Raw genomic sequence first — 25584 nt, 5'->3', positions numbered from 1 at the left:
TCTTCATGAATACATATTGAATAGTAAGATAATAGAAGTACAAATGGTCCTGGAAATTCTGATTCTGCTGGTAATCTTATTATTTATGAAATAAAAGTTTCCATTTTGTTTTCTTCAGATCAAAGAAATACGATCTTACCTGCACACTCCCATTACTATGGTACCAGGTCCAATGTAAAGGAGAGCAATGTTGACATTTACACATCAAGACAGTTGAATCCCCCACATAAGTGATCAATGGTTTGTTTTTTCCATGAATCTCAGGGACTAAGAAATATTTAGAAAAACATGTTACTGAAAGAGTTTGAATAAGAAAACTCATTCAAGTTGAGGACAAATTCTCCTTTCTTTCATTTTCTCATTAATATAATTTGCTTTATGTAATTTTAGCTTCATACAACGTGAAACCATTTATTTTTTAATTGGAGCACAGATGACACACAATATTACATTAGCTTCAGGTGTACATCACACAGCAATCAGATAAGTCTATATGTTATGCTTACCACATGTGTAGTTACCATCTAACACCATGCGACACTATTACAGTATCATAGACTATATTCCCTATGCTGGACCTTTCATTCCACGCCGAAACTGGAATCCTGTACCTCCTACTTCCCTTTACCCATTTTGCCCATTTTCCCCACCACGCCCCACCCCTCTGGCAACCACCAGTTTGATGTCCCTATTTATGACTCTTTTTCTGTTTTTGTCTGTTTTGTAGGACAAATTTCCTAAGAAATTTACTACTCACCGGTAACAGAATCAAAGTGAACACTGAATTTAGAAATGTTAAGTTTTAAGGACGTGAATGACTTGGTAAAGAAAATTAAAACAAAAGAACATAAGCAAAGCAATAAAAAGACAGCCACCAGCTCCATGGTGGAATCAGTTTCTTCTTATTGACCTCAAAGGATATATTATGGAATATACTTACACTAGAGATGTAGACTGATCAACAAAGATTAATTTTATTTATTTATTTTTTCTTTTACTCATTTGAGCAGATTTTTGGTTTTGTGTTGTTCTTCCCTTTTTTGTTTGGCAACAGGAAGTATAAAAGATAACTGGGCACTTGCTGGATGTATGAATTGTAAAGATGAGGAAGGGGAAAATAATTAGTAATGACTAGGAAAGAAATTCTAACTTGTATAATCGCCAGGGAAATGGTAAAAATAGGTTGGAGAATAGGTTTTCTTTATAGAATCTGTCCTTAGGTGATTAATGTTACAATGATGGGTGTGGGGAGTCTACTTTATTCCTCATTGTTTAAATTGTGCCTAAATACAATTGTGCATATCACCCTCTCCTTCATCAAGACTGCTGACCAGCAGAGTGTTGAATGAGGCACTGCTAATAAAAAAGAGATGCAAATAAGAGGAACATATGTCACCCATGACAGTATAAATGCTTTAAGTAATCATAAGAAAGATAACTGAGCAATCTATAAGTCAATGGTTCTCATGCTCCTCATAACTAAGGAAACATGTTTTTATGAAACTGAATGGTCTACAATTTTACATTAAACAAAGATGTGAACTGCCTATCTGAATTTATAATCACCCACTAATAGTATATGAAAACCTAGTAAGGTTCCACTAGGGTGCTCCTGAGAGAGGAGAGAGGTGAGTATATATGACTATCTTGATTGAAGACATCCTAGCCAGAGAAGATACTCTGTGCATTCCTTTGACTGAGACCACTAGTGTCCCACACTCCTTATTGGTCACCATTAGGCTGAGGGATATTTAGTTAATATGTGGTTAGTATGTGTGCATTTCAAAGGTCAAGTCATTAAGTGTTTGAAGGAAGTCAGCCCAATGTGACAATGATGTGACAAAGAATTGATTTGGGTGCAGGAAATACATACATTAAAATTACAGTTTCAGTGTTACTCCTGTTGCGGACATAGGTAGGACATACCTATCCTGCAGTGTTGTTGTAAAGGATTAAGTATGGGATCATAACACATAAAGTCCTTGGTACAGAGTAAACACCACAAACTTTTGATCGTGGACTAGTTCTGCTTTTCTTAACCGATCCTTCATACAAGTTGTAATGCCCATGGCCTTACTACATAGTGGTCATTAGCCAGCTTACTAGGATAGATTATCATTATGTACGAGGATGATTTCTAGGTCATGTAGTCATTTTGGACAGAGAAGGAATAAGACTTAGAATAAAAAAAGAAAACTGGAAATTCATCTGAATATATCTCAGAACTGTAGGGACCTGTAAAAACACTCCAAAATGGGGGAAAGCCTCCAAGCTGAGTCCTTGATGGACCACCCAGCCCATGTGAGAAAGGAGATTAGCAAAGTAAAATAATGAAAAATTCAAGGGATGAATTCACAGGAAACAAGACCCAAAAGAATGTAGAAACAGTAGCTTTGAGATGTGGGTGATGGCACCAATCCATCCTTTAATAACATACATTAAACAACTGAGTGAAGCTGTAAAACAAATTCTACTGCTTGACACACACATTCAAGTACTTGGTGAAAGCAATTAAATAAGATTTTGTTTGTATAAAGATTACAATTTCAGTATAAATTAAAACAATTAAATCAGAGTGCCTCATTACTGTTCCTTTGAATGAAATTAGTTCAAAGGTTAAAAAGTTAAAAAGAAAATCTTGTCAGGGTGCCTGGGTGGCTCAGTCAGTTAAGCGTCTGACTTCAGCTCAGGTCATGATCTCACGGTTCATGGGTTCGAGTCCCACATCGGGCTCTGTGCTGACAGCTCAGAGCCTGAAGCCTGCTTCGGATTCTGTGTCTCCCTCTCTCTCCACTCCCCCTCCCCCCACACTCTGTCTCTCTCTCTCTCTCTCAAAAATAAATAAACATTAAAAAAAGAAAAAGAAAGAAAGAAAATTTGTTTCCAAACCTATGTAGTATACGGAGCAGGAAGAATATATGGAATAATTTTGCATACTACATATAATCTAAGAACAAAAAGAAAAGGGCCCATCTACCACACACTAGTTTTCACAAGAAAAAGCAGAATAAAGCAACAAATACTTTAACATAATCTATGACCTAAATTTTTAAATCACAGAATAATTGCTGTCCATGTGCCTTTTTAAAAACAAAAGTAGAGTGTGTCCCTTGCATAAGTGTTCTGTCCTATTAAGTCAAACCACTTTTGTTCAGTGTCCTAAGTCTGTGGCTACCCCCCCAGGCTCATTCGTAGACCTGGAGAGCCCACTCTAATGCAGGAAAATAACCAATATAAGAAAACTGAATCAACTCTAGGATCTAAGAGAATAGATTGACCATCTGTCCTGATAGTAATATACCTATATTTTAATTCTTGAGAAGACCATACTTTTCAGTGTCAAGATGTTACAGGACTACATTATGCTGAACCATAGGACATTTTGTTCTGTTTTGTTTTTCTTATGGTAGATCCAGCTTCCTCACTAGACACTGGAGTTGGTGGCTATAGAAGCCTGGACTGAAGCCCCTGGTGACCTCAATAGAAGTTCCCTTCTCCCATCCAGCCCTCCAGCTTCCCAGTCCTAAAGAGGAGGATTATCCTGTATTGGTCATGGTCCAGGGCACTGATCAGGCCCTGTTCTTCAGGGATAGAAATTTGGAGGTATAAATACCATAGCCTCATGCTCAGCATGTTTTTTTCCGGCTCAGGAGGCTATATACTCTTGTCTTGGTAGTAAAGACCAAATGGACCTTGGGCTGAGAAGGAATATATGGCTCTGCTTTAGTTCAAGGTCAGTACAATCTAATTGAGAAAAGAGAAGCCTTCCATGTGGCATAGGCTTCCAAGAATTTCAGCAAGATTTGTGGCCAAGACTGGCCAATAACAAACTGTTACTTTGCTTGACCATCCCTTTTTTGTGTATATTTTCTTATTTGAGATTTTGCTGTGAGAAGGAATGACTGGACCAAGTGAGAATGAAGTTATTTGTGGGCCTTCTGACAAAACACGATCTATCAATTCAAGATCACTTCCTAATCATACTTCATCCCAGTATGTCCAACACCTGGTGTGGCTTTATTCTTAAATGAAGTATGAGAACACAGAAGCTCTTGGAAAGATCAACCCTACTTCAGGTGAGGCCTCAACTAAAGACTTATAAATGAAGCAGAGATTTGAGCTTGGCTAAAATAAGGATTCTTTTCGGAAGCCACGAGGCTCCTTCCAAATCTCAGATGAAGCAGAGCCACACTTCTTGAGTTCCACATGAAAAGGTACAACATGTATATATCTGGCACTGTTTTTCAGTAGTGCAGCTCTGTTATAGTTACTTCTAGAGCTAGGCTAGGCTCGCCTCAAAACAAACACTGCTTTGAAGGCAGACTTTGAAACCAGTTGTGTTGGCCACTAGTCAAGGGCAGTTTCTGCTTTCCTTGTTTGTTGATCTCCTATCCCAGATACCTTTCCTGGTTCTCAACCTCAGCATGATTCTTTCTGGAAATTCATTAGGGCATGCTTTATTGGGAAAATCCGTGTTGAAATAATATCAAAATATTGAAATCTACCTGTAAGCTAAGAATCAAAAGTAGAAGAAAGGCAACATTTGGGGGAAGAAACATGGCAGAAAAACACTGTTTTTCAGTAGGCCTCTAAGAGGCACAGGGTTGGAAAGCATGACTGGTAGCTCAAAGGGGATTTTCAAGAAAATCTGGGATATTTTATGAGGTTTGGGTGAGGAACATACAGCTCTGCTGCTAAATCATTCCAATGAAATGCTAAGATCAGGGTACAGACAGCAGACAACTAACTGTGCAGTGACTTAGTGATGCTACAGGGAAACAAAAGCAAAATTCTATTTTCTTTTCATCTCCTCGTTTTCTTGACTATCCCCTAGACTCATGACCAAGAGGACATGAACCACTGCTCTGCTATGCTTTATATGGCTGATAACAGCAGTATGGATCTAAATAATAAAATGCACTATGGTCAGGAAACATGAATTTGTTTGAACTTCTCCAGAGGTCACAGTTGGTTGTGGGCTGCTACTTATGTTTGGAAATATTTATGCAAAGGACAGTGATACAGTAGTCGAATGTGTTCTGTTGACCTTCTGAAACTTTGGATAAAGCAGGACAGGTGAGAGTCTTGGGAATGGAAGAATCCCAAGTTTGAAGATGGCAAAATTGCTAATTCAAACTCATGTCTAATAAGATGCAGTCTGGGATGTACCTGGTGACAGTAAAAGCCCAATGGAGTTGTAAGGTGAGAGATTTATATTTGCATATTCATGGACTAGAAAAAAATCAGCTTGTGTCATTTTGGGCTCAAAGACATTAAGATATTATCAAACTAGGAAAAAGATCCTTTCCCATAGTTGAAGATAGCTAACTAGACTTCAACACCAGGGTTTGAAGCTGAAGTTCCAACTGACTCTATTATGCTACTCTTCCATACTTTGACTCCTTGGAAACTTCCTAGCAAAGGCAGATGGCCACTCCAAGACAGGTTTTGCAGTATTTGGTACCATTAAAATCTCACCATGACTTCTAAAAAGTTCTATGTGCTATTACTTGTCCTTCACCAACCAAATTTCTGCATCTTTCTACCACGAGATTTTAACATTAATGAATATCGTAGAAGTTTTCAGCAACTATGTCGGAATACTTGACCCACTGCCGAGGAACACCATAGCCCAGCATTCATTCATCTTTCTTGAGGGAAAAGTAATCACTGACATATTAGCACTTGCAAGCTTCCAGGATGACTTTGCTCTCTCGCCTGTACCGGCATCAACAGCCAAACACACAAAGTTTGCTTTATACTAATCAGTGATGTTGAAGCCTTTTTACAGTCTTGTGGTAATAAACCAACCTGCTCCCATAAAGGCCAAAGCAGGGATTTTGCGGATGAACTGTTCTGAGGACTCAGGCACATACCCTATAGTTGACTCATATAGTCAATAGCAGAATGCGTTTTTGGCTGGATTTAAAATAGAGGATAAAAAAGTCTTTTCAACCACACTCAGCTGTAGCATTGCTAAGGAAAAATAACCCTTCTTCTTAGGAAGAACCACAAACAAGCCATGTGGAGACATAATATAGTAGGATATTTATAAAAATATGTATCTTACAGATCTAACTACATAATAACTAATATGAATGAATTATTCTGCAGATGCCTTGAAATTGTAATCAAATGCAATTTCTCCTCCAAGCAATATTCAATCTAGATGAATTAAAGGAAATTATTATTTTACCAAAGAAGATCTGGAAAGCCCGAACTTATTAATTTTCTAAATAACTTCAGGATACAGTAGATACTTAAAAGTTACATTAATGATAAGTGGGCATTAAAGACTAATAAACTGAACTAAACTACTTTAAGAATACTATAAAAAGAAAAAAAACAGTAAATATTCAGTGGCTTTATGCATTCCTCAAGCATTTGATTTCAAACCTAGGCCTTGTGTTGGTGCTCCGGAGACCAGCCAGAATTAGCCTAGATATCACAAAACAGATATGGAATCCAGAGGCCTTCTCCAAGAATACCCAGCATTAAGTGTATTGGCACATTGAAAAGTAAAATGCTTCTGTTCATCTTCACATTAGAGGCAGGAGAAATCACTACTAAATAATAATTTAAGTAATTTATTATAAGAGAGCTGATAGGAAAAAGTATAATATATTCAATATTTAAATTCTGAACAGGCATTACTAGTACATATTTTTATTTATTTTATTTTATTTTTTTAATGTTTATTTATTTTTGAGAGAGAAAGAAAGAGACAGAGTGAGAGTGGGGGAGAGACAGAGAGAGAGGGAGACACAGAATCTGAAGCAGGTTCCAGGCTCTGAGCACAAAGCCTGATGCGGGGCTCAAACTCACAAACCATGAGATCACTACCTGAGCTGAAGTCCAACGCTTAACCAACTGAGCCACCCAGGCGCCCCACTAGTATATATTTTTAGAAAACAGTACTATTTAGGAGGGGGGGAAAAGCAATTTTTAAAACTGAATCTCCTGGAATCATTTTAAGCCTGAAGATTTGATGAGTATTTCCTCAAAACTATAGGATTTCTTTACACCTTGAAGGGAGACTCAATAAAATGTTTACTAGGATTGTGTGTATGCGTATGTGTTTAATATTCTTTTAGCTCATTAGGAAGGAAGGAAGGAAGGGAAGAGGGGACTGGGTAGGGGGAAGAGGAAGGAAAGACAAAGACAAGGGAAGGAAGGGAATAAGAGAAGGAAATGTACAGTGTATCTATCCTTTACTAAATTAAATTAAGCAAACAGAGGAAAAGAGGTTAAGAGAGAATGTCCATGATCAAATAATCAAAGGATGGTAATAGTTTCTGCCTTTGCAGAGACCAAATTGCACGAACACAAGGATTTATTACATTTACCGAGTAGGAACATTTACAAAACCACATGAAGGAAACGAATCTGTGAGTATAGAGGGAATATAGGGAGGGCTGTAGGAGCAAACCATCTTAAATCAGGACAATAACTGAAGAAGGCCATTCTGCTATTGATGGGGCTTTGGAGATGTTATCCATATTTTGTCAGAGCAGCTAGCCAGACTTCAAAATTTTCAGGAAAAGTAGAGAACAATTTCCCATGTACCCTGGGAAATTAATGTAAAGCAAAGCCCAAAATAGTGAATATGGCAACAGACCACATTTCCCAAATACCAGCATGGACATTGTGGTTCACGAATCCATCACAAAATAGGGGTTTTTCATGAAGATAATTACCCAACTCAAAGATCAGTCTTTATTATGAGATTGAGACCTTTAAGGTTTTGGTTTAATGACAGTAAAAGTACAATACTCTGATTTTCCTTTGTTTGTACCACAGGAGAGTACTATGGATTGTATTCTGGAGTGTGTCCTTATTTGAGGAGAGCAAAAACAGGCAACCCTTTGTGCATCTCCATATTATTTTTAAATGTTATGGATCCCTGAAACCCCTAAGTCCTGGAGCCACTGATAGATACGTAACACCAGATCGCATTCTCACAGTCCAGGGGTGCAATAACAGATACCTAGAGGGATAGTATAAAAGCTCTGAGTTTAGTGGGCTAAGCAAATGAAAAAATAAATGAACTCAAGAGACTGTTATGACTTGCAAATAACCTGGCACCCCAATCTTTCAAACTAAAATTTGTGCTTTAATCTAGGGGAGGGAGGCTGGATGGCAAGTCGATTGGGAAACACAAAGTCTACCACTGGGAAGACTGGGAAGCTCCATTTTTAAGGTCACAACTTAGGATTCAGTGAAAAGCATATGATTTTCTCTCAGCTCATTATGTTTAGTGCTTTAATGATAAGTTAAATATTTGGATATTTAGAATTTTAAAAATGTAATGCTGAAATTAGCACTCTATAAATTATTAGTACTGACCTTTGAAGTTAAATGTACCTCTTTGTTCCTTTTCTCCTCCAAAGAAACAAGAATAGCTTCCCATTTGTTTGCTATTAATGATGGTAAACCTAAAGAGAATTTATTAATATAGACTTAGTTCTCAAAACACTTCTTGATCAAACTGAAAAAGACTTAGCATTCAGTCAAAATTCTAAAATAGAAACAGTCCCGTAAATATGCAAAATAGAACATTAGCATAACTTTCAAGAGACAGCAAAGGAAAGAATGCCCAGTCAGCAAAAATGTTAAGAAGTTAACAAATTTCATCTAGCCATGCAGGTTAAAATTTTATATACTTACATGTACTGGGCATACAGGATGCATCCTGTTGCATTGGTGAGATAATTCTCAAGTAGTTCATCACCTTTTTTCCAAGTCACATTTACTGAATTCACACCCCTAGATATTGTGATTTGGCATGTGAGTTCTATATTAGAAGGTCTTTCTAAAGTGATATTTTTTTCCACCGGTACATTGGAATGTTCTATTAGCCACAAAAGAAAACCAAGAAAAAAGAGTTGTAAAGTTACACTTAGGGGAGACCCAATATATATATATACATATACATATATATACATATATATGTATACATATAGACCCAATATATATATATACATATACATATATATGTATATGTATATATATATATAGCAGTTTTAAGTAATCAATAACAATGCTCTATCAACCTTTTTTTTTAATGTTTACTTAGTTTTGAGAGAGAGAGAGAAAGAGAGAGAGAGAGAGAGAGAGAGAGAGAGAGAGAGAATGAGTGGGGGAGGAGCAGAAAAAGAGGGAGACACAGAATCTGAAGCAGGCTCCAGGTTCTGAACTGTCAGCACAGAGCCCAATGTGGGGCTCAAACCCATGAACTGTGAGACCATGAAATGAGCCAAAGTCAGACGCAGACCGACTGAGCCACCCGGGTGCCTCAATAGTTTCTTAATGTAACATTCCTTTGAAGAATTATTCCTCTGTCAACATAGATTAGGTTCCCTATATTAATCTTTTTCATTGTCACAGATGAAGAAAGGGTTTGTTACATTGACAGAATAGCAAAAGCCTAAGGCTATGATGTTAATTTTAAAATCTCTAGCTGACAAGGATATAGGGAATGAGCACTGTATAAAGGAGTGTTTTATGCTGATAGCACAGAAACAGTCCAACTGCAAAAACAAAGGAAACCTAAGGGAGAGAATGAAGTAACTGTTGAGACTCCTTTCAGGAATCATGTTCTTTGTAGTTCTGACAAGAATGTATCGGTATCCAGCAAATGAATGAAGAAACTCTAGAAATCTGACACAATGATGTCGCAGATCTGGGCATTTTGCATGAATTGCTGCAACCCTCCCCAACACACAATTGTGTGTCCCTTGGGGAGAAACACCCCACTACCTACTTTTGTCCCAAAATATAAAATAAAATAAAGGGGGAGAGGGTCCTGAAACGAAGTCTCTAGATCCATCTACCAGTTTACAGGAAATATAGAGGATGGGAAAAACATGTTACACTGCACCCCGTGAAAATGATCAACAAAATCTGGAGTGTGAGAAAGCTCTACATGACGAATGATCTGGTTTTGTCAACTGATAAATTAGAAAAGGGAAAGAAACGAACCTAAAAATAAAAAGATACTTTAAAAACACGCCTTTAGAAAAGGAACTAAAACCAACCTATAATATTTAGGGATGTACACCTGCGTAATAAAACAATTTTAAAAACCAAGGCTGTGACTGTATAAAAATCAGAGTAGTGCTGGTTACTCTTAAAGGGAAGTAAAGTGTTGTGTTTGTGGGAGGGCACTGCCTTATATAAACATGTTTCTCAATCTCATGCTCAGTAGCGTGGTATCACTAAAAGCAGAACGCAGAGCCAAAAATGTGGAAAGGAAAAAAGAGAACCTAAGTAGCGTAACATAACTTTTAATTCCACTTAAAACTTTACAGAAATGCTTCCTTAAGCAATGACCAGGTGCAAAGTTAGCACAGGTAGTGTGAGGTGCTTGGTGAGCACAAGCTTGAAATAACTGCTCTCGGAATTACAAGAGTGCTGAGTAAAAAACAAAAACAAAAACAAAAATACCTAGGTATAAACAGATCTTAACAACATTCAGTTATACAGGGAAAAAAACTGAGTCAGACAAACTGAAGGAATTTACACGTTTTGGCTCATTTTCTGAGTACACCAAAAATAAGACTAGGTACTAGTAAGCATGAGACAATGTTTTAAGATTTTTTATATTCGGTCCTAAGCTTCTGTCTTCTGTCCCTCATTCGCCTTTAGCTCTGGGGTACCCTTAAAAGTTAGTCCCGTCTCTGTCAAATGAAGAAATTTACTTCACTGGTCAATTTCATAAAAGAGTTCTCTACACAGTCTCTGCCTTCACCCAATATAGCATATTCTGGTATCTTATTACCACATTACAAAAAGTGCTTTACCATAGGTTAAAAATGGTGTTGTTTAACCTGACTACCTCTTTTCACAGCTCATGTTTTATTTAATGTCTCCCAAGTATCAGCCATTGCCAGGGACTACATACGCCTTGAAATTCTCTTTCCCTTGCTTCTATTTCAGGATTTTAATACTTTGCTGGCCACACAAACTCCTCCAACTACCCATAAATGTGGTATCCCTTGGGACTTTGCTCTCTGGCCCCTTTCCTTTTCAATTTGACACTCCCATGTTGGATTCAACTATTATCTCTAATATCCTTTATTCACAAAACTCTTAGCTCCATTCCAGACTTGCTTCTGGATCCCCATGTCCATAGCTCTGGGTGTCTACTGAGCATCTAAACCTAGATATCCCGCAGGTGCTTCAAACTCAATATATCCAAGGGAGATGCATTAGCCTTCTCTTCCCCTGACCCACAACACTGAATCACATATGGGAGAGTTCAGTTGATTCCACCTCTGAAATGCAAATCATAGTTGCCCAGTTGTCTCCAGCCACTTTTAATTTATGCCTTTGAGGTGATTCAGGACACACTCCCCTCAAAATATGTCATGGATGGAATCAATTTCCACCCAAAGAGATGGAAATTGGCAACATGCAACAACATGGATGGACCCCAAGGACACCAACCACAAGTGAACTAAGCTAGCCATGGAAGGACAAATACTGAATGACTGCTACCATCTGGAGGGGTCTGCATTTCTTCAGCATTTGCTCATAGCAGTTATGGTCTTTGCTGGTCCTTCAGGGATCCTTAGAAAGCTGAGCCAGTTTGCTTTATCTCCTTGCTGCTGAGTGACAGGAAATCTTAACTTACAGAGAAGGAAGGGGCCACAGGAGGTCAAAATGTCCAAGGCATGTCTACTGAAAATTCTTTCACATCCTGCAAAACTGCTCACTTGTTGCTTCAGGGACAAAGTCTTTGGAGATTTCTGTGAGTCTTTTCCCCAGGGCTAAGCTGAGTGTCAGTCATTACTGCTGGCCTCTGCTCAGCAGAGTTTATGCTGGCAAGGCACCCTTGCTCAGAATGAGGAGTCCCAGGCCTTGGAGCTGCAGGCCATTGAGCTGTCAGAGGCCCGAGAGGCCGGAGCACCCAGAGAAGGCTATTTTGACCCTTGCATTATTTCCCTGGCACCTCGTGGGGCTGACGACAGACTATCTTGCGGGAGGACTAGTGAGAAGACATGGCAGCACTATCACTCCTAGCAGGAGGCCTTTACATTCCAGAAGGTGACTCCGGGACACCACGCTCTTTTCAGTGATGTGGCTCATTGGAGCCTTCCAACATTAGGAAGTTAGAATATGAATTTTCACCCCCATTTCACAAGGCAGCAGCCCAGTGTCAGGTTCCTTGCCTGACGTTGCTGACAGGGCAATACAAAGTATCTTCATGTTGGACACCTCAGTTTCCGCATCTGTAAAATGGCACAATTCATATTTCCTGAGACTGCAGAAAGAATTAAATGAGCTATCATGGGGTAAATGTTAGTAATATATTAATTGCTGAATAATTCCCCCACTTAACTTCCTCTCACCATTTATCTCACTGGGGAATATAACAAAAGCTATGTGTTACCTAAAGTTATGTATTTTTCACATCATTCCATCTTTATAGCAGTTCTATGACATAAGTACCATTTTTATCATTCCTACTTCATAGATGAGGAAGCTGAGGCAAAGGAAGGTTACCCATCTTTCCCTAGATCACATATCAAGACAATGACAGATGTTAATACAAAATTAGGTGTGGCCAGGTTCGGATTCTTACAACCAATGATGTGTACTGACTCTCAAAGATACGAAATTCTTATGATAATGGAATGCGCTTCCTCATCACTTTCAAACTATTAAACTGCGATCTTAAATGAAAGAAAATATGAATAAAAGTTGAAATAAACTTATAATGCAGCAACATAGCAATGTGATGACAGATGGTGTGATCAACATACTTTAAACATTCACACTTTCAACTGAATGCGTGTAGCCTTTCTTTGTGTCAGGCCAGTTTCTCAGCCTTCCTTGTCACCTCCCTGCTTCTTGTAATACTTCGCAGAAGCTTCTGCACCTTGCTTTCCTATCAGAAGATCAAAAATATGTAAAAAGTTTTGCCTCTATTTTGTAGTTAGCCAACAAACTAATATGTCCATTGAACTCAATGGACAATGTTTCAACTTCCCCAAAACCACAACTGCAATGTATTTCTGCTATTTTGGAGTGTTGCAAAAACATCCATGAAATCAGCATTTCTAAGACTATACCCAATTGCTCAATTTCTGAACTATATTTTTAAAAGGCTGTTCTTAAAGTCAAATGGTAATTTACATCTGTCTCTTATTTTCCTAATTCTCTTTTATTTTCATAATTAAAAGTTTTTAAGTATATGGACATTTAAGCAATTTGAAATCTTCAGAGAAATGACAACAGTAGGACCTTAATGGGTCTATTTAGGAATCATATCACTCAAAATAAAAGTCTACTTTGTTCTTCTATAGAAAAAAAAGTGGAAAAGGCAAATTGAAATTTCTTGCATAAGACAGTGTTTCCAAACATGCTTGAAAAGCAGTAACTTTTATTTGCAAGAGTTAAATGTACCACAACATAAAAAAACTGGTAAAATGGGACAATTCTGACTGGGGCAGAGATAGGAAATATAGGGCTCTTCTTTATTTTACCGTAGATGTCAATGAGGTCCCATGTTACATCCTAAAATATAGATGGAACATTTAGAATCCTGACAGAAATTGTCAGAAGGCCACTCTAACATGAGGCCAACATCTGTACACAAAACGGATTCCTATTTTTAACATTTTGTAGCTCCATTTATACGATGCTTCTTACTGTACGGAGTTTAACTGACTTTATGAAACAATTCCTCTGAATAAGAATAAAATATGGTATCTTAAACTTCATATTCAAAATTTGTACAATAACACAAGAAAATTGCTCCTTGCTTCTTGTAATTTTCAGCTCCTCCCAAATTAAATTTCATATTGAAGTAAAGAATCATGATCATTTTTTTTTCTCTGCATCTGTTATTTAGATGCCATCTGATCAGCACAATACTGATGTGATAGAGTCTAAAATACACATGGTTTGTCAGTAAGATACTACCTCACACTAGTCAGAGTGGCTAACATTAGCAACTCTGGCAACTACAGATGTCGGCAAGGATGCGGAGGAAGAGGATCTCTTTTGCACTGCTGGTGGGAAAGCAAGCTGGTGCAGCCACTCTGGAAAACAGTATGGAGGTTCCTCAAAAGTTAAAAACAGAACTACCCTATGACCCAGCAACTACACTACTAGGCATTTATCCAAGGGATACAGGTGTGCTGTTTCGAAGGGACACATGCACCCCATGTTTATAGCAGCACTATCAACAATAGCCAAAGTATGGACAGACCCCAAATGTCCATCGATGGATGAAAGGATAAAGAAGATGTGGCATATATATATACACACACACACACACACACAATGGAGTATTACTTGGCAATCAAAAAGAATGAAATCTTGCCATTTGTAACTACGTGGATGGAACTAGAGGATATTATGGTAAGTGAAATTAGTCAGAGAAAGACAAATATCATATGACTTCATTCATATGTGGAATTTAAGATACAAAACAGATGAACATAAAGGAAGGAAAGCAAAAATAATATAAAAACAGGGAGGGGGACAAAATATAAGAGAATCTTAAATACAGAGGACAAACTGAGGGTTGCTGGAGGGGCTGTGGGTGGGGGGATGGGCTAAATGGTAAGGGGCATTAAGGAAGACACTTGGGATGAGCATTGGGTGTTATAGATTGGGGATGAATCACTGGAATCTACTCCTGAAAACATTATTGCACTATATGCTAACTTGGATGTAAATTAAAAAATAAAATTAAATAAATAAATAAATAGTAAAATACATGTGGCTCCTGAGTTCCATAACCTTAGAACAGAAACTCACCAACATGCACAAGAAACCTAAATGGGTATAAGCCTAACCTGAGTATAAAATGTATATTTAAAAAGTATATAATAAGGGGCACCTGGGTGGCTTAGTCGGTTGGGTATGTGACTTTGGCTCAGGTCATAATCTCACAGCTTGTGGGTTTGAGCCCCATGTCGGGCTTTGTGCTGACAGCTCAGAGCCTGGAGCCTGCTTCAGATTCTGTGCCTCCCTCTCCCTCTGCCCCTCCCCTGCTCATGCTCTGTCTCTCTCGGCCTCTCAAAAAATAAATAAATGTTAAAAAAATTTTTTTTAATGTGTGTAAGAAAAGTATGTATGTGTATGTATACGTGTGTCTGTATACACACACACACACACACACACACACACACACACACACACACACACAAAGTCTCCAAGTCTTCCCTTTGGAATCCCTCAAGCTCTAGGAACTATGTGACTGGTGTTATATAAGCACAGCTTAGTCTCAAAATTTTTGGAATTTTATGCAGGCAGCATCAAAAGTCAGGGAAATACTAGAAAATGTAGATGGCTTCTACACAAATGAAGCCGGGTTTACCAACCATAATTCAAAGATTCAGCAATATGATGGAAAATGTTATAAAATTAGCCAAGAAAAGATGTTAGTTAAACTTAATTAAACGAAGTTCCTGCTGGTCACTTAGTACCAGGTATAATGGTTATTTCTCTACTTTCTAAACGGACTTGAAATCATTTCAAATAACCATTTAAAAGGGACATGGTTCCATTTGAATTTTAGAAAGGCACATTTCTTCTTGTTTTCAACAATGTAGCCTTTAATTTGAGGGTATAGCATTGAGTAATAATCCATCAACTAAATACCTTTTTATACAACATAAGGAATAGGAGGTACTGTAATAACTGTTCATATCAGTTAGAGAGAAAATACAATAGTTAAACTGTTTTAGTAATAAAACAGGTTACTATTATTTCCAGATAACTAACACAAAATTAATCCAACACTGTAGTAGTAGATTATCATATTTTTGATAACCAGAATCTGAATACCATTCCCATACGTGTAAGTTTTAATGAGAGGCAAAGCCCCCTCAGTCACTATGTAAGCCAAAAAACCAGATATTTCTTCTACCTCTCTGAGGGTAAGGGCATGGCCACTTGACAAATCATATTCTCCCATCCAGGACTTTAAAATTAGAGAGAATGACTAAAGGCCCTACACAGAATTGAGAAATTAATCACACAGCAATGGCAAACGTCTAGCAATGATAGGGTATGTGTTCATATAGTCATTCATTCAAAACTTATTTACTGAACACCTACTACGTGCCTTTCATTCATCCATTCATTCACAATTGTACTAAAAATCTACTAGGTGCCTTTACTCTGAGCATTGATATCAAGAGTACAGTACTAGCAACAATATCTTAACCAGATGATTTCAGGGTTTCTTGCTGTCTGCCCTCCTTAGGTCTTTGGCATATTCTAGACTTTGGTTTCCATCTGAATCATAAACCTGGAGAAATAGAAGGCCTGGGGGACAAGCTTTTTGACATTAGTGTGGGCAATGATTTCATGGATATGAGCAACAAAAACAAATATAAACATGTGGAACTATAGCAAACTAATAGGTTTCTGTATAGTAGGGCTACGCAGGTGGCTCAGTTGGTTAAGCATCTGACTCTTGATTTATTTAGGCTTAGGTAATGATCTCAAGGTCATGAGATAGAGCCCCGTGTTGGGTTCCACACTGAGTGTGGAGCCTGCTCAAGACTCTCTCTCCCCCCTGCCCCTCTCCACTGCTCACTCTCAATCTCTCTCTCTAAAATAAATAAATAAATAAATAAATAAATAAATAAATAAATAAATAAATAAATAAATAAATAAATGAAATGAAATGAAATGAAATAAAATAAAATAAAATAAAAACAGGCAAAGGAGCTGAATAAACATTTCTCGAAAGAAGAGATACAAACGGCCAACAGATACTTAAGAAAAGGGAACTCCTGTACACTGTGAGTGGGAATGTAAATTGGTTTAGCCAGTATGGAAAACAGTATGGAGATTCCTCAAAAAATTAAAAACAGAACTGCCATATGATCCAGCAATCCCATTTCTGGGTAAATACCTAAAGGAAATGAAATCAGGATTTCAAAGAGATATCAGCACTGCCATGCTCACTGCAGCATTGTTCACGAGAGCTAAGACGTGGAAACAACCCAAGTGCCCACAGAAAGAAGGATGGATAAAAAGGATGGAACATTATTCAGCTGTGAGAAAGAAGGAAACTCTGCCTTTGACGATAACAGGGATGAACCTGGAGGACATTATGCTAAGTGAAATAAGCCAGACAGGAAGAGACAAATACTGTATAGTTTCACTTTTATGTGGAACCTAAAAATAGAAAGAAAAAAGTTGAACTTGTAGAAGCAGAGAGAGTAGAAGGATGGTTACCAGGGATTGGAGGAGTGGGGGAAATGAGGAGATGCTGGTCAAAAGGTACAAAGCTGCAATTCTGCAGGGTAAGACTAGAGAGCTAATGTACAGCATAAAGACTACACTTAGTAACACCGTACTGAACACTGCAAATATGCTAAGACAGTAAATTTCAGGTGTGCCCATCATGCAAAAAAACCAACTTTGTGAGATGCTATGTTAATTCATTGACTATAGCAACATTGCACTATATATGTATAACAAATCAGTATTCCGCACACCCTAAATACATACAATTTTTATTTTCTTATTTTTCTTTTTCTTTTTTTTTAAATTTGCATCCAAATTAGTCAGCATATAGTGCAACAAGGATTTCAGCAGTAGATTCCTTAGTGCCCCTTACCCATTTAGCCCATCCCCCCTCCCACACCCCCTACAATAACCCTGTTTGTTTTCCATATTTATGAGTCTCTTATGTTTTGTCCCACTCCCTGCTTTTATATTATTTTTGTTTCCCTTCCCTTATGTTCATCTGTTTTGTCTCTTAAAGTCCTCGTATGAGTGAAGTCATATGATTTTTGTCTTTCTCTGACTAATTTCACTTAGCATAATACCCTCCAGTTCCATCCACATAGTTGCAAATGGCAAGATTTCATTGTTTTTGATTGCCAAGTAATAATCCATTGTGTATATATACCACATCTTCTTTATCCATTCATCCATCCAATGGACATTTGGGCTCTTTCCATAGTTTGGCTATTGTCGATAGTGCTGCTATAAACATGGGGGGGGGTGCATGTGTCCCTTCGAAACAGCACACCTGTATCCCTTGGATAAATATGTAGTAGTGCAATTGGTGGGTCATAGGGTATATTTCTTTAATATATTTTAAAAAGGAAAAGAATTAATTGTAATAGATATTCTATGTCAAATGAGATTTAAATCACAGGTGATAATATAATATCAGAAAATCATTCATTCCCCTCCAAATTATTCTACAGATTCAGTGAAAAATCAGTCAAAAACCAAGCAGTATTTGTTGTGGAATTTGATTCCAAAAAAATCTACATGAAAGAGTAAAAATGCAGGACATTGGAAAACCTATTAAAAAGAAAAGAACAAAGATATAAAGATGTATCATAATGTTTCACAAAATTAATATTAATGTATTCATGATGCTAGAAAACACCAAGAAATTAATGGAATAAAATTTCTGGATTGCAACTTGGAAACTATTAGTGGTCAAGAAGTCAAGATAACAGTTACCACGAGATTTGTTTTTTAATGAATTAGAAGAGAAGAGAAATTATCAGTGTAACACAACTATTAGGTGTGGGCATAGCTTAATGAACATTTTGTTTAGTGTGTGTGTGCATGTGTGTGTGCTGCGTGTGCATGGGTGGTGAATCAGGTTATAAGGTAAATTCATTTCTTACTGTGCCCAACTCTATAAAATGTCCAAAACATATTGAAACAATAAAGGAACAGAATAGCACATGGGAATTTGGAATATGATTAGGGTGATGTTTCAAAGCTAAAGGAAGAAGGAGAACTATTCAATACTGAGGGTTGAGACAATGGCTATCTACATAAAAATAATTTAATAAAGTTAGTGCCCTATCACACACAGTAAATAAAAGTACATTTCAAATGGATTGAAAACTGAAAGGTGAAAAACTCCTATGAAAATACTTCTATAAAAATGACAGGAGAAAACAAAAACAGTGAAACTTCCTCACAATAAAAAACACCATGCAAATGTTTAAAGACAACTGGGAGACAGTATTTGTAATTTCAGTAAAAAGTACAAATCAGTACTTAAAATTTATAGCGGTCTTCCAGACATCAATTTAAAAATATATAAGCCCAATAGATAAATGGATACAGGATGTTAACGAATACACATATACATATATATAAGTATGTCCAACTCCAAAATGCAAATTAAAACAAAAGTGATACAGCTTTTAGCGCTCATGCTGCCAAAAACCAAAGAGTTTAATAATATCAAGTGCTGGTTAGGATCGAGGGAGAATTATAGTCAAATATGGGACTAAGGGAGAGGTAAACTGTCACTTTAGAGGGCAAATTGCAAGTCTGTATTAAAATTAAAATGCACATAATTTCTGATTCAGCAATTCTACTATGTGGTATTATCCCTAGAGGAGCACATGAAGTCATGCCCAGAGAGAGAGATGTAGAAAGAAGTGTTCATTATTGAACGGTTTACAATAGAATAAAAGTTCAACAAACTGGGGTACATTGAGAGGAAAATGTATAAGAAGGCTGGTATATTTATACTGTGTGCACAAGTAAAAGAAACAAGCTATGCCCATGTAATATGGCTAGATCTCCAAGAATTAATACTGAATGATAACAGAAAGCAATATGCAGAACAATACATTTGGGTTTAAAACACTAATTTTAAAGAATACAAAACAATGCACACAGTACTCTATAGTTTCTATGAATACAAACACACACACACACACACACACACACACACACACACACACACACTGAACAGAGGTTACTCCTGGAGAGGAGAGACTTGAGACAGAAGCAGGAGTTGTGCAAAAGGGCTTTGACTTCCTCTGACAAGTTGTTTTCAACACCAGAAATTCTATTTGGTTATTTTTCAAACATGCTTTGTCTTTTTTTTTTTTTGATAGCGTAATATTTTCTCATGTTTTAATATTTCTTCTTCTATACCTCTACCTACTATTTCTATGATATAAAAATTCTAGACAATCTAATCCTGCTGTTCCTCAGTTGACTCTCAGTCTTGGGGACTACTCCACTGTATTTTGTATTTCTGACTTGTAAGTCCTCAGTAGAGATTCCACAGCCAGAGCAGGTGATGTGTCCTTCCATAAAGTTTTTTCATTTGCTTCTCTGCAGAATTAATACCTGCCAGGGTCATGTTTGTGTTATTTTTCAGCTTGCAGGCTCCTGTATAATCCAAGTAATGTAAATGTGCACTCTAAATCTCATTGAGGGCAGGCCCTTGACTTTGAGTACTCAGGGTCTTTGTTTTTGATGCAGAACAAGGCTAAACCAAGGCTAAAATCATGGCCTGGTGCTAACCCACTGTTCCCCACCCCTTCTCACTTCCTAGGCCAAACCTCTTTTCACTGTATTTATAGCCTTCTGGCGGTTTTCAGTTCCACCTTTCTGGAAGGATCGGCTTTCTGGGGATTTTCAGTTCGAGTTCCCCTCCTTGCTTAGATTCAAGGCCTTATTCTCAGATCTGTGGCTCTTGGAACTCAAATACCTTGTTGACAAACACAAAGAAAAGCAACACATCAGTTCACAACCTTGGTGCCTGGTCATCAGTTTTGGCTGGCAGATATTGTTTTTACTTTTTGTGTACTTAACTAAATACTTAAAAGAATGTTTGAGATATTTTAAATTTTCTAGATATGGTAGGAGGATTTTCAGATTCCCTAATTTACTATATTGCTGGAAATAAAAGGTTACAATATATTTTTTTTAATGTTTATTTATTATTGAGAGGCAGAGAGAGACAGAGCATGAGTATGGGAGGGGCAGGAACTGAAGGAGGCACAGAAGCCAAACCAGGCTCCAGGCTCTGAGCTGTCAACACAGAGCCTGACGCAGGGCCTGAACCCACAAACCGGGAGATCATGACCTAAGCCAAAGTCGGACACTCAACCAACTGAGCCACCCAGGTGCCCCAAAACATTTCAATATTTTTGAAAATCAACTCACTTTTACTTATGTAATTAAAAATTAATTTAAAGTGCTAAATACAAGGGTGCCTGGGTGGCTTAGTCAGTTAAGCATTCGACTTCAGCTCAGGTCACGATCTCTCGTTTCATGAGTGTGAGTCCCACGTCAGGCTCTGTGCTATCAGGAGCCTGCTTCTGATTCTGTGTCTTCCTCTTTCTCTGCCCCTCTCCCGCTCACACTCTGTCTCTTTCTGTCAAAAATAAATAAACATAAAAAAAAAAAAACCTAAAATGCTAAATACATATCAGAGTAACAGAAACTACTTCTCTATATGTGCTTTATTGAAGATGTAGCTTTTGACTTAATTCTGAAAGACTGGGAAGATTTGAATGTAAGCAGCAGACAAGAGAAGAGATGGGACTATATCCTATCAGGTTCCCTGTCCCACTTATGCTAGGATGTCCCGTCCCTGCTCCTTACCAGCATCATCTAACTTTTTCATTAGATTCTTCACCCAATGTTAACAAGCACGTGATTATTAAATCATTTGTCTTCTCATGTTGGCGGGATGGGGCACAGTTACACAGCTGTTCTCTGAGAACCAGAGCAGTGGTTCTCAACTGGGCAGATTTTGCCTCCCCAGGGGACATGTGGGTGGCACCGTGTGGAGACCTTTTCGGTTGCCACGACTTGGTGAGTGCTACACAAATCTAGTAGGTAGAGGCCAGGGATGCTACCAAACATCCTCCAGTGCCCCCCGGTTGGCCCACTGCCCCTACAGCAAAGAATGATCCCGTTTAAAAGGTGAGTATTTCTGCTAATGAGAAACCATGGTGAATGCGTGCAGCTACTGCCACTTATATCACTACGGTGGCTCCCTCTTCCATATCTTTCTGTCACTCTGAATGCTAATATTCACTTCGTTTTTCTCTGTACATCAGCAGCGTCTGCAGAAGGTGTGATGACTGAGAGTCCGGCCCTGAGAAACATCACACCCATTTGAACCTCCTGGGAATCATTCTAAGGTCTTCTCTGCCACAAGGGGTCTGAGCAGCCAAATATAAGGGACTCATTATTCTTTTTCCTTTTCGACTAAAAAGTCCATCTCTTTTTCTCTCTTCCTGAATCCTTTTTCTCAATCTCATGGACCAGGTTAGAGTCTGAGAGGTCCTAACCCTGACTTCTTGCCTCTAGCTCTAGGCAACACGCCTACCTTCCTCCTTTCCCCGACCTTAACGACTCTTCTCAAATTTCACTCCATACCTTAATTTAAATATCTATTCCATTAGTGACTGCTTTGTCTGACTCCCCGTTTCACCAGGACCTTGCCAGGCCAGCTGCTAACATTTCAACATGGCAAATAAAATTTGTCATCAGGGAGAGCCTACCCCAACATTACCAGGGTGGTCAAGAAAACTGCCCGCTGATGTTTTGATTTTAACCTCTTTAGTTAAACTATAACACATTGACTGAGATACCAAACACTATAATATACAGAGGGAAAGAAAAAAGAATAAAGTAACAATAAAGAAAACACTCTAACTGCTGTAACACAAACAATGAATTTCAAACACTGACAATGGAAAAATCAGCGATGTAAAAAAAAAAAAAAAAGTCCATTATCAAAAGAGCAGTTTTAAAAGCCCAATGATATCAGAAAAGGGGAAAAAAAGGGGAAAAAAAGAAAACCTCTTATTCTTAATCAGTTATACTTTCACAAATATACTCATTATCTCCACAAATGTAATTTCTATAACAAATGTATTTAAGAATAAGGTAATTAAAATATTTGTTTTCATTGTTTTTGAAACTTTATATATTTTCAAAAATAATGTAAGTTTCCTTAAAATAGGTATAACTGTTTTAATAATACTGTTGAGGGAAATGGATAATTGGGCATTAAGAAAGACAGCATATATACTGATTAATAGCATGGCCCCTGGCAGCACACTTCCTGGATTCAAAACCACGCTTCAACTTCTCATCTGGGACCTCAGTCAATTCACTTGATTTCGTTGTGCCTCCTTTTCCTCATCTGCAAATTGCAGATAGTAATAGTACCCACTGCACAGAGTTGTTATGAGGACTGAACTACATTATATTTAGAAATATATACATTGTCTGTAGTCAATCAATCCCATGTGTCTGTTAAGTAAATAATTAGCAACATTTTAAAAACATAAAATAAGTAAATGGTCAGGCATCCATGAATCAAAGGTCATGTTTTCCATTCTTCCAGGCACAGGATCCTGTGTTTCCCTAGTCTATAGCATCTTTGGTAAGTAAGCATGCTAGGAGCTGGGCCAGTGTCGACACGATGGTCCAAAATGTGCAACTAATGTATTATATTTGAATCTCTCTACACGAAACATTTTATCTCCTAACAGAGAGATCCATTTCTAAAAGGGCCTGAGGGAAAGAGAAAATAATAAGGACAACCTAGAAATGTAAGTGCAGTTCAAGTACACGATAATATCACAGTATGAAAACATTCCACTCATAAAGTGGATTAAAAATCCTAGTGACAGCAATAAGAAGAAAGCCCATGGTTCCTAATGAGCCTGAACACATCCTCAGACTTAACTTCTGTATTTCAGTAAAGGCGGTCCCTAACACCAAGCATTTCGATGGGCAGGAACCATGAGAACAACCCTACATGAAGACGCAACCAGCTCAAAAGTCCACTGTTTCAAAATCAACGTCAAATCTTTTCTTTTGTCGAATAAAAATGAATCCAGATTTACCTAAGGAGAGATTTTATTCAAAGAGTCTATTGCGGTAAGGAAGATGCTCCAGACTTTGGATCTGTCTGCAAGTATCTCAGAACCAAACAGAAAACACTTTCCTTTTATAGGAAGCAGGGGTGTGGGGCAGGGGGGGGTGGGGGGAGGAGTGGGGGACAGGTCAGTGGGCACTTTTGAGGGGAAACAGAACAAACTGGTAGATGGAGGCAGCATGATCAGGCTGTGCTCAGGCCTCATGCTTGCTCAGACTTGGGGCAAACCAAAGTTCAGGGGCCTGGGAGGAAGAAAAAGCCTGACTAAAGCTTGATCAAGCCAAGGCAGATGATAACTAATAGACCACTGTGAGTGCTAGGTCTCTTCCGAATGGCAGGAATACTGGTTTTAATAGAAGAATTAGAATAAAAGAGTAGTTAGGAGTTAAACCCTCCAAACGGGTTAAGTAAGTAAATAACCAGCCCAATACCAACTGAAAAGTCCACTTTTTTCTCTCTTCCCGGACACCGACCCTTTTTTTCTCAGGGTCCTTACTGGGTAAGTGAGGGGCATGATGTTGCCAACATCACCTGGCTTGTCAAAGGATTTGCAAGCTTAGGTTCTCATATGGGTCTGTCTTGAAGAAACATTTCATCTGACGAAGAAAATCAACAAGTAGAACATGCAAAAAGTAAAAAATTAGGTAACAACACAAGACACAATTACGTTTTACAATGAAGGATAATTCCAAATACTGGAATAGAGACTGAGAACAAACAGTCGTACAAAGTCATAAGAAATGGTCTCCAAAAAAAGGTCAGTGCAAACATACTGCAAAAAGGTCAGTATCAGAGGAGGGATGTGGGAAGCATACTGTTTGTATGAGAAAAAGAGAAATAGTTCTTAAGACAAAAGGACAGTTAAAGACTAGACAGGTATTGGATAAAACATGCTATTGACCCAATAAATGGGTTTACAATATTTTAAATTCTAGTTATACTTTTAACATTGTTACTAAAACAGACAACTACTCTTACTCATTTAAAAAAATCTGAGATTACTTTTGAAATACTGGAATCCAAAACTGTGAAAACGAAAGCAGAGCTGAGTTTCAGCACAGAATACTTTACTTATTTTTCCACAGGACTGTCATTGACTCATTTAGGAGCATCTTTCATTTCCCTGCCTAAAGGCCTCCCAGGACCTCCTCAATGCAGAGAGATTTGAATGGACGTACCAGCAAGAATTGATGAAAACGTACAAGCATCTGCCAATCAAAATGAACCTTCCCTTCTTCTCTGGCGTCCCTCTTCTAGAGAGGCTTCCTTAACCTTCCCACGTCTGACCAGCTGCCCCCTCCCTGCACACCAAGCACACTGCCCTCTTTGCCTTAGACTCCTACATGCTCCCTTCTAATTGGATGAGGTACTGGTGTGTTTCTACCATCAGACTATGAGCAGGGATTAACAGTTCATGAAGCAAAATGCAGTCACTTAATCAAACACAAAAACTTTGGGGGGGGGGGCACTGTATTATTTGAAATGTGGTACATTTACCGGTCAGTGATATGTTATGACTCTCCAAGGAAAGGTTAGAATACTTTGTCATCATTTCACCTCGGATGGGTAGACTTGTCAAAGGTGAAGCTGTAAGAAAAAGATCAGGTGACTACATATTATTATCAAGATGAAACAATATTTTACTTATTTTTCCACAGGACTGTCATTGACTCATTTAGGAGCATCTTTCATTTCCCTGCCTAAAGGCCTCCCAGGACCTCCTCAATGCAGAGACACTTGAATGGACGTACCAGCAAGAATTGATGAAAACGTACGAGCATCTGCCAATCAAAATGAACCTTCCCTTCTTCTCTGGCGTCCCTCTTCTAGAGAGGCTTCCTTAACCTTCCCACGTCTGACCAGCTGCCCCCTCCCTGCACACCAAGCACACTGCCCTCTTTGCCTTAGACTCCTACATGCTCCCT

General features: G+C 38.1%; 1 protein-coding gene across 1 annotated transcript in view; it reads right to left on the bottom strand.

The window, feature by feature from the left end:
• Positions 1–25584, bottom strand: part of EMB (embigin) — a 46422-nt gene that overhangs the window by 7137 nt on the left and 13701 nt on the right. The window contains exons 5-8 of the mRNA XM_047865103.1: positions 25157–25246; positions 8668–8851; positions 8347–8435; positions 140–267 (exon numbers count right to left, since the gene is read on the bottom strand). Coding sequence (XP_047721059.1) covers positions 140–267; positions 8347–8435; positions 8668–8851; positions 25157–25246 — 491 coding nt within the window. The remainder of the gene's footprint in view (positions 1–139; positions 268–8346; positions 8436–8667; positions 8852–25156; positions 25247–25584) is intronic.

This window comes from Prionailurus viverrinus, chromosome A1 (assembly GCF_022837055.1).
Source record: "Prionailurus viverrinus isolate Anna chromosome A1, UM_Priviv_1.0, whole genome shotgun sequence".
Classification (NCBI taxonomy): domain Eukaryota; kingdom Metazoa; phylum Chordata; class Mammalia; order Carnivora; family Felidae; genus Prionailurus; species Prionailurus viverrinus.
This window is presented reverse-complemented; position numbering and strand designations above follow the sequence as displayed.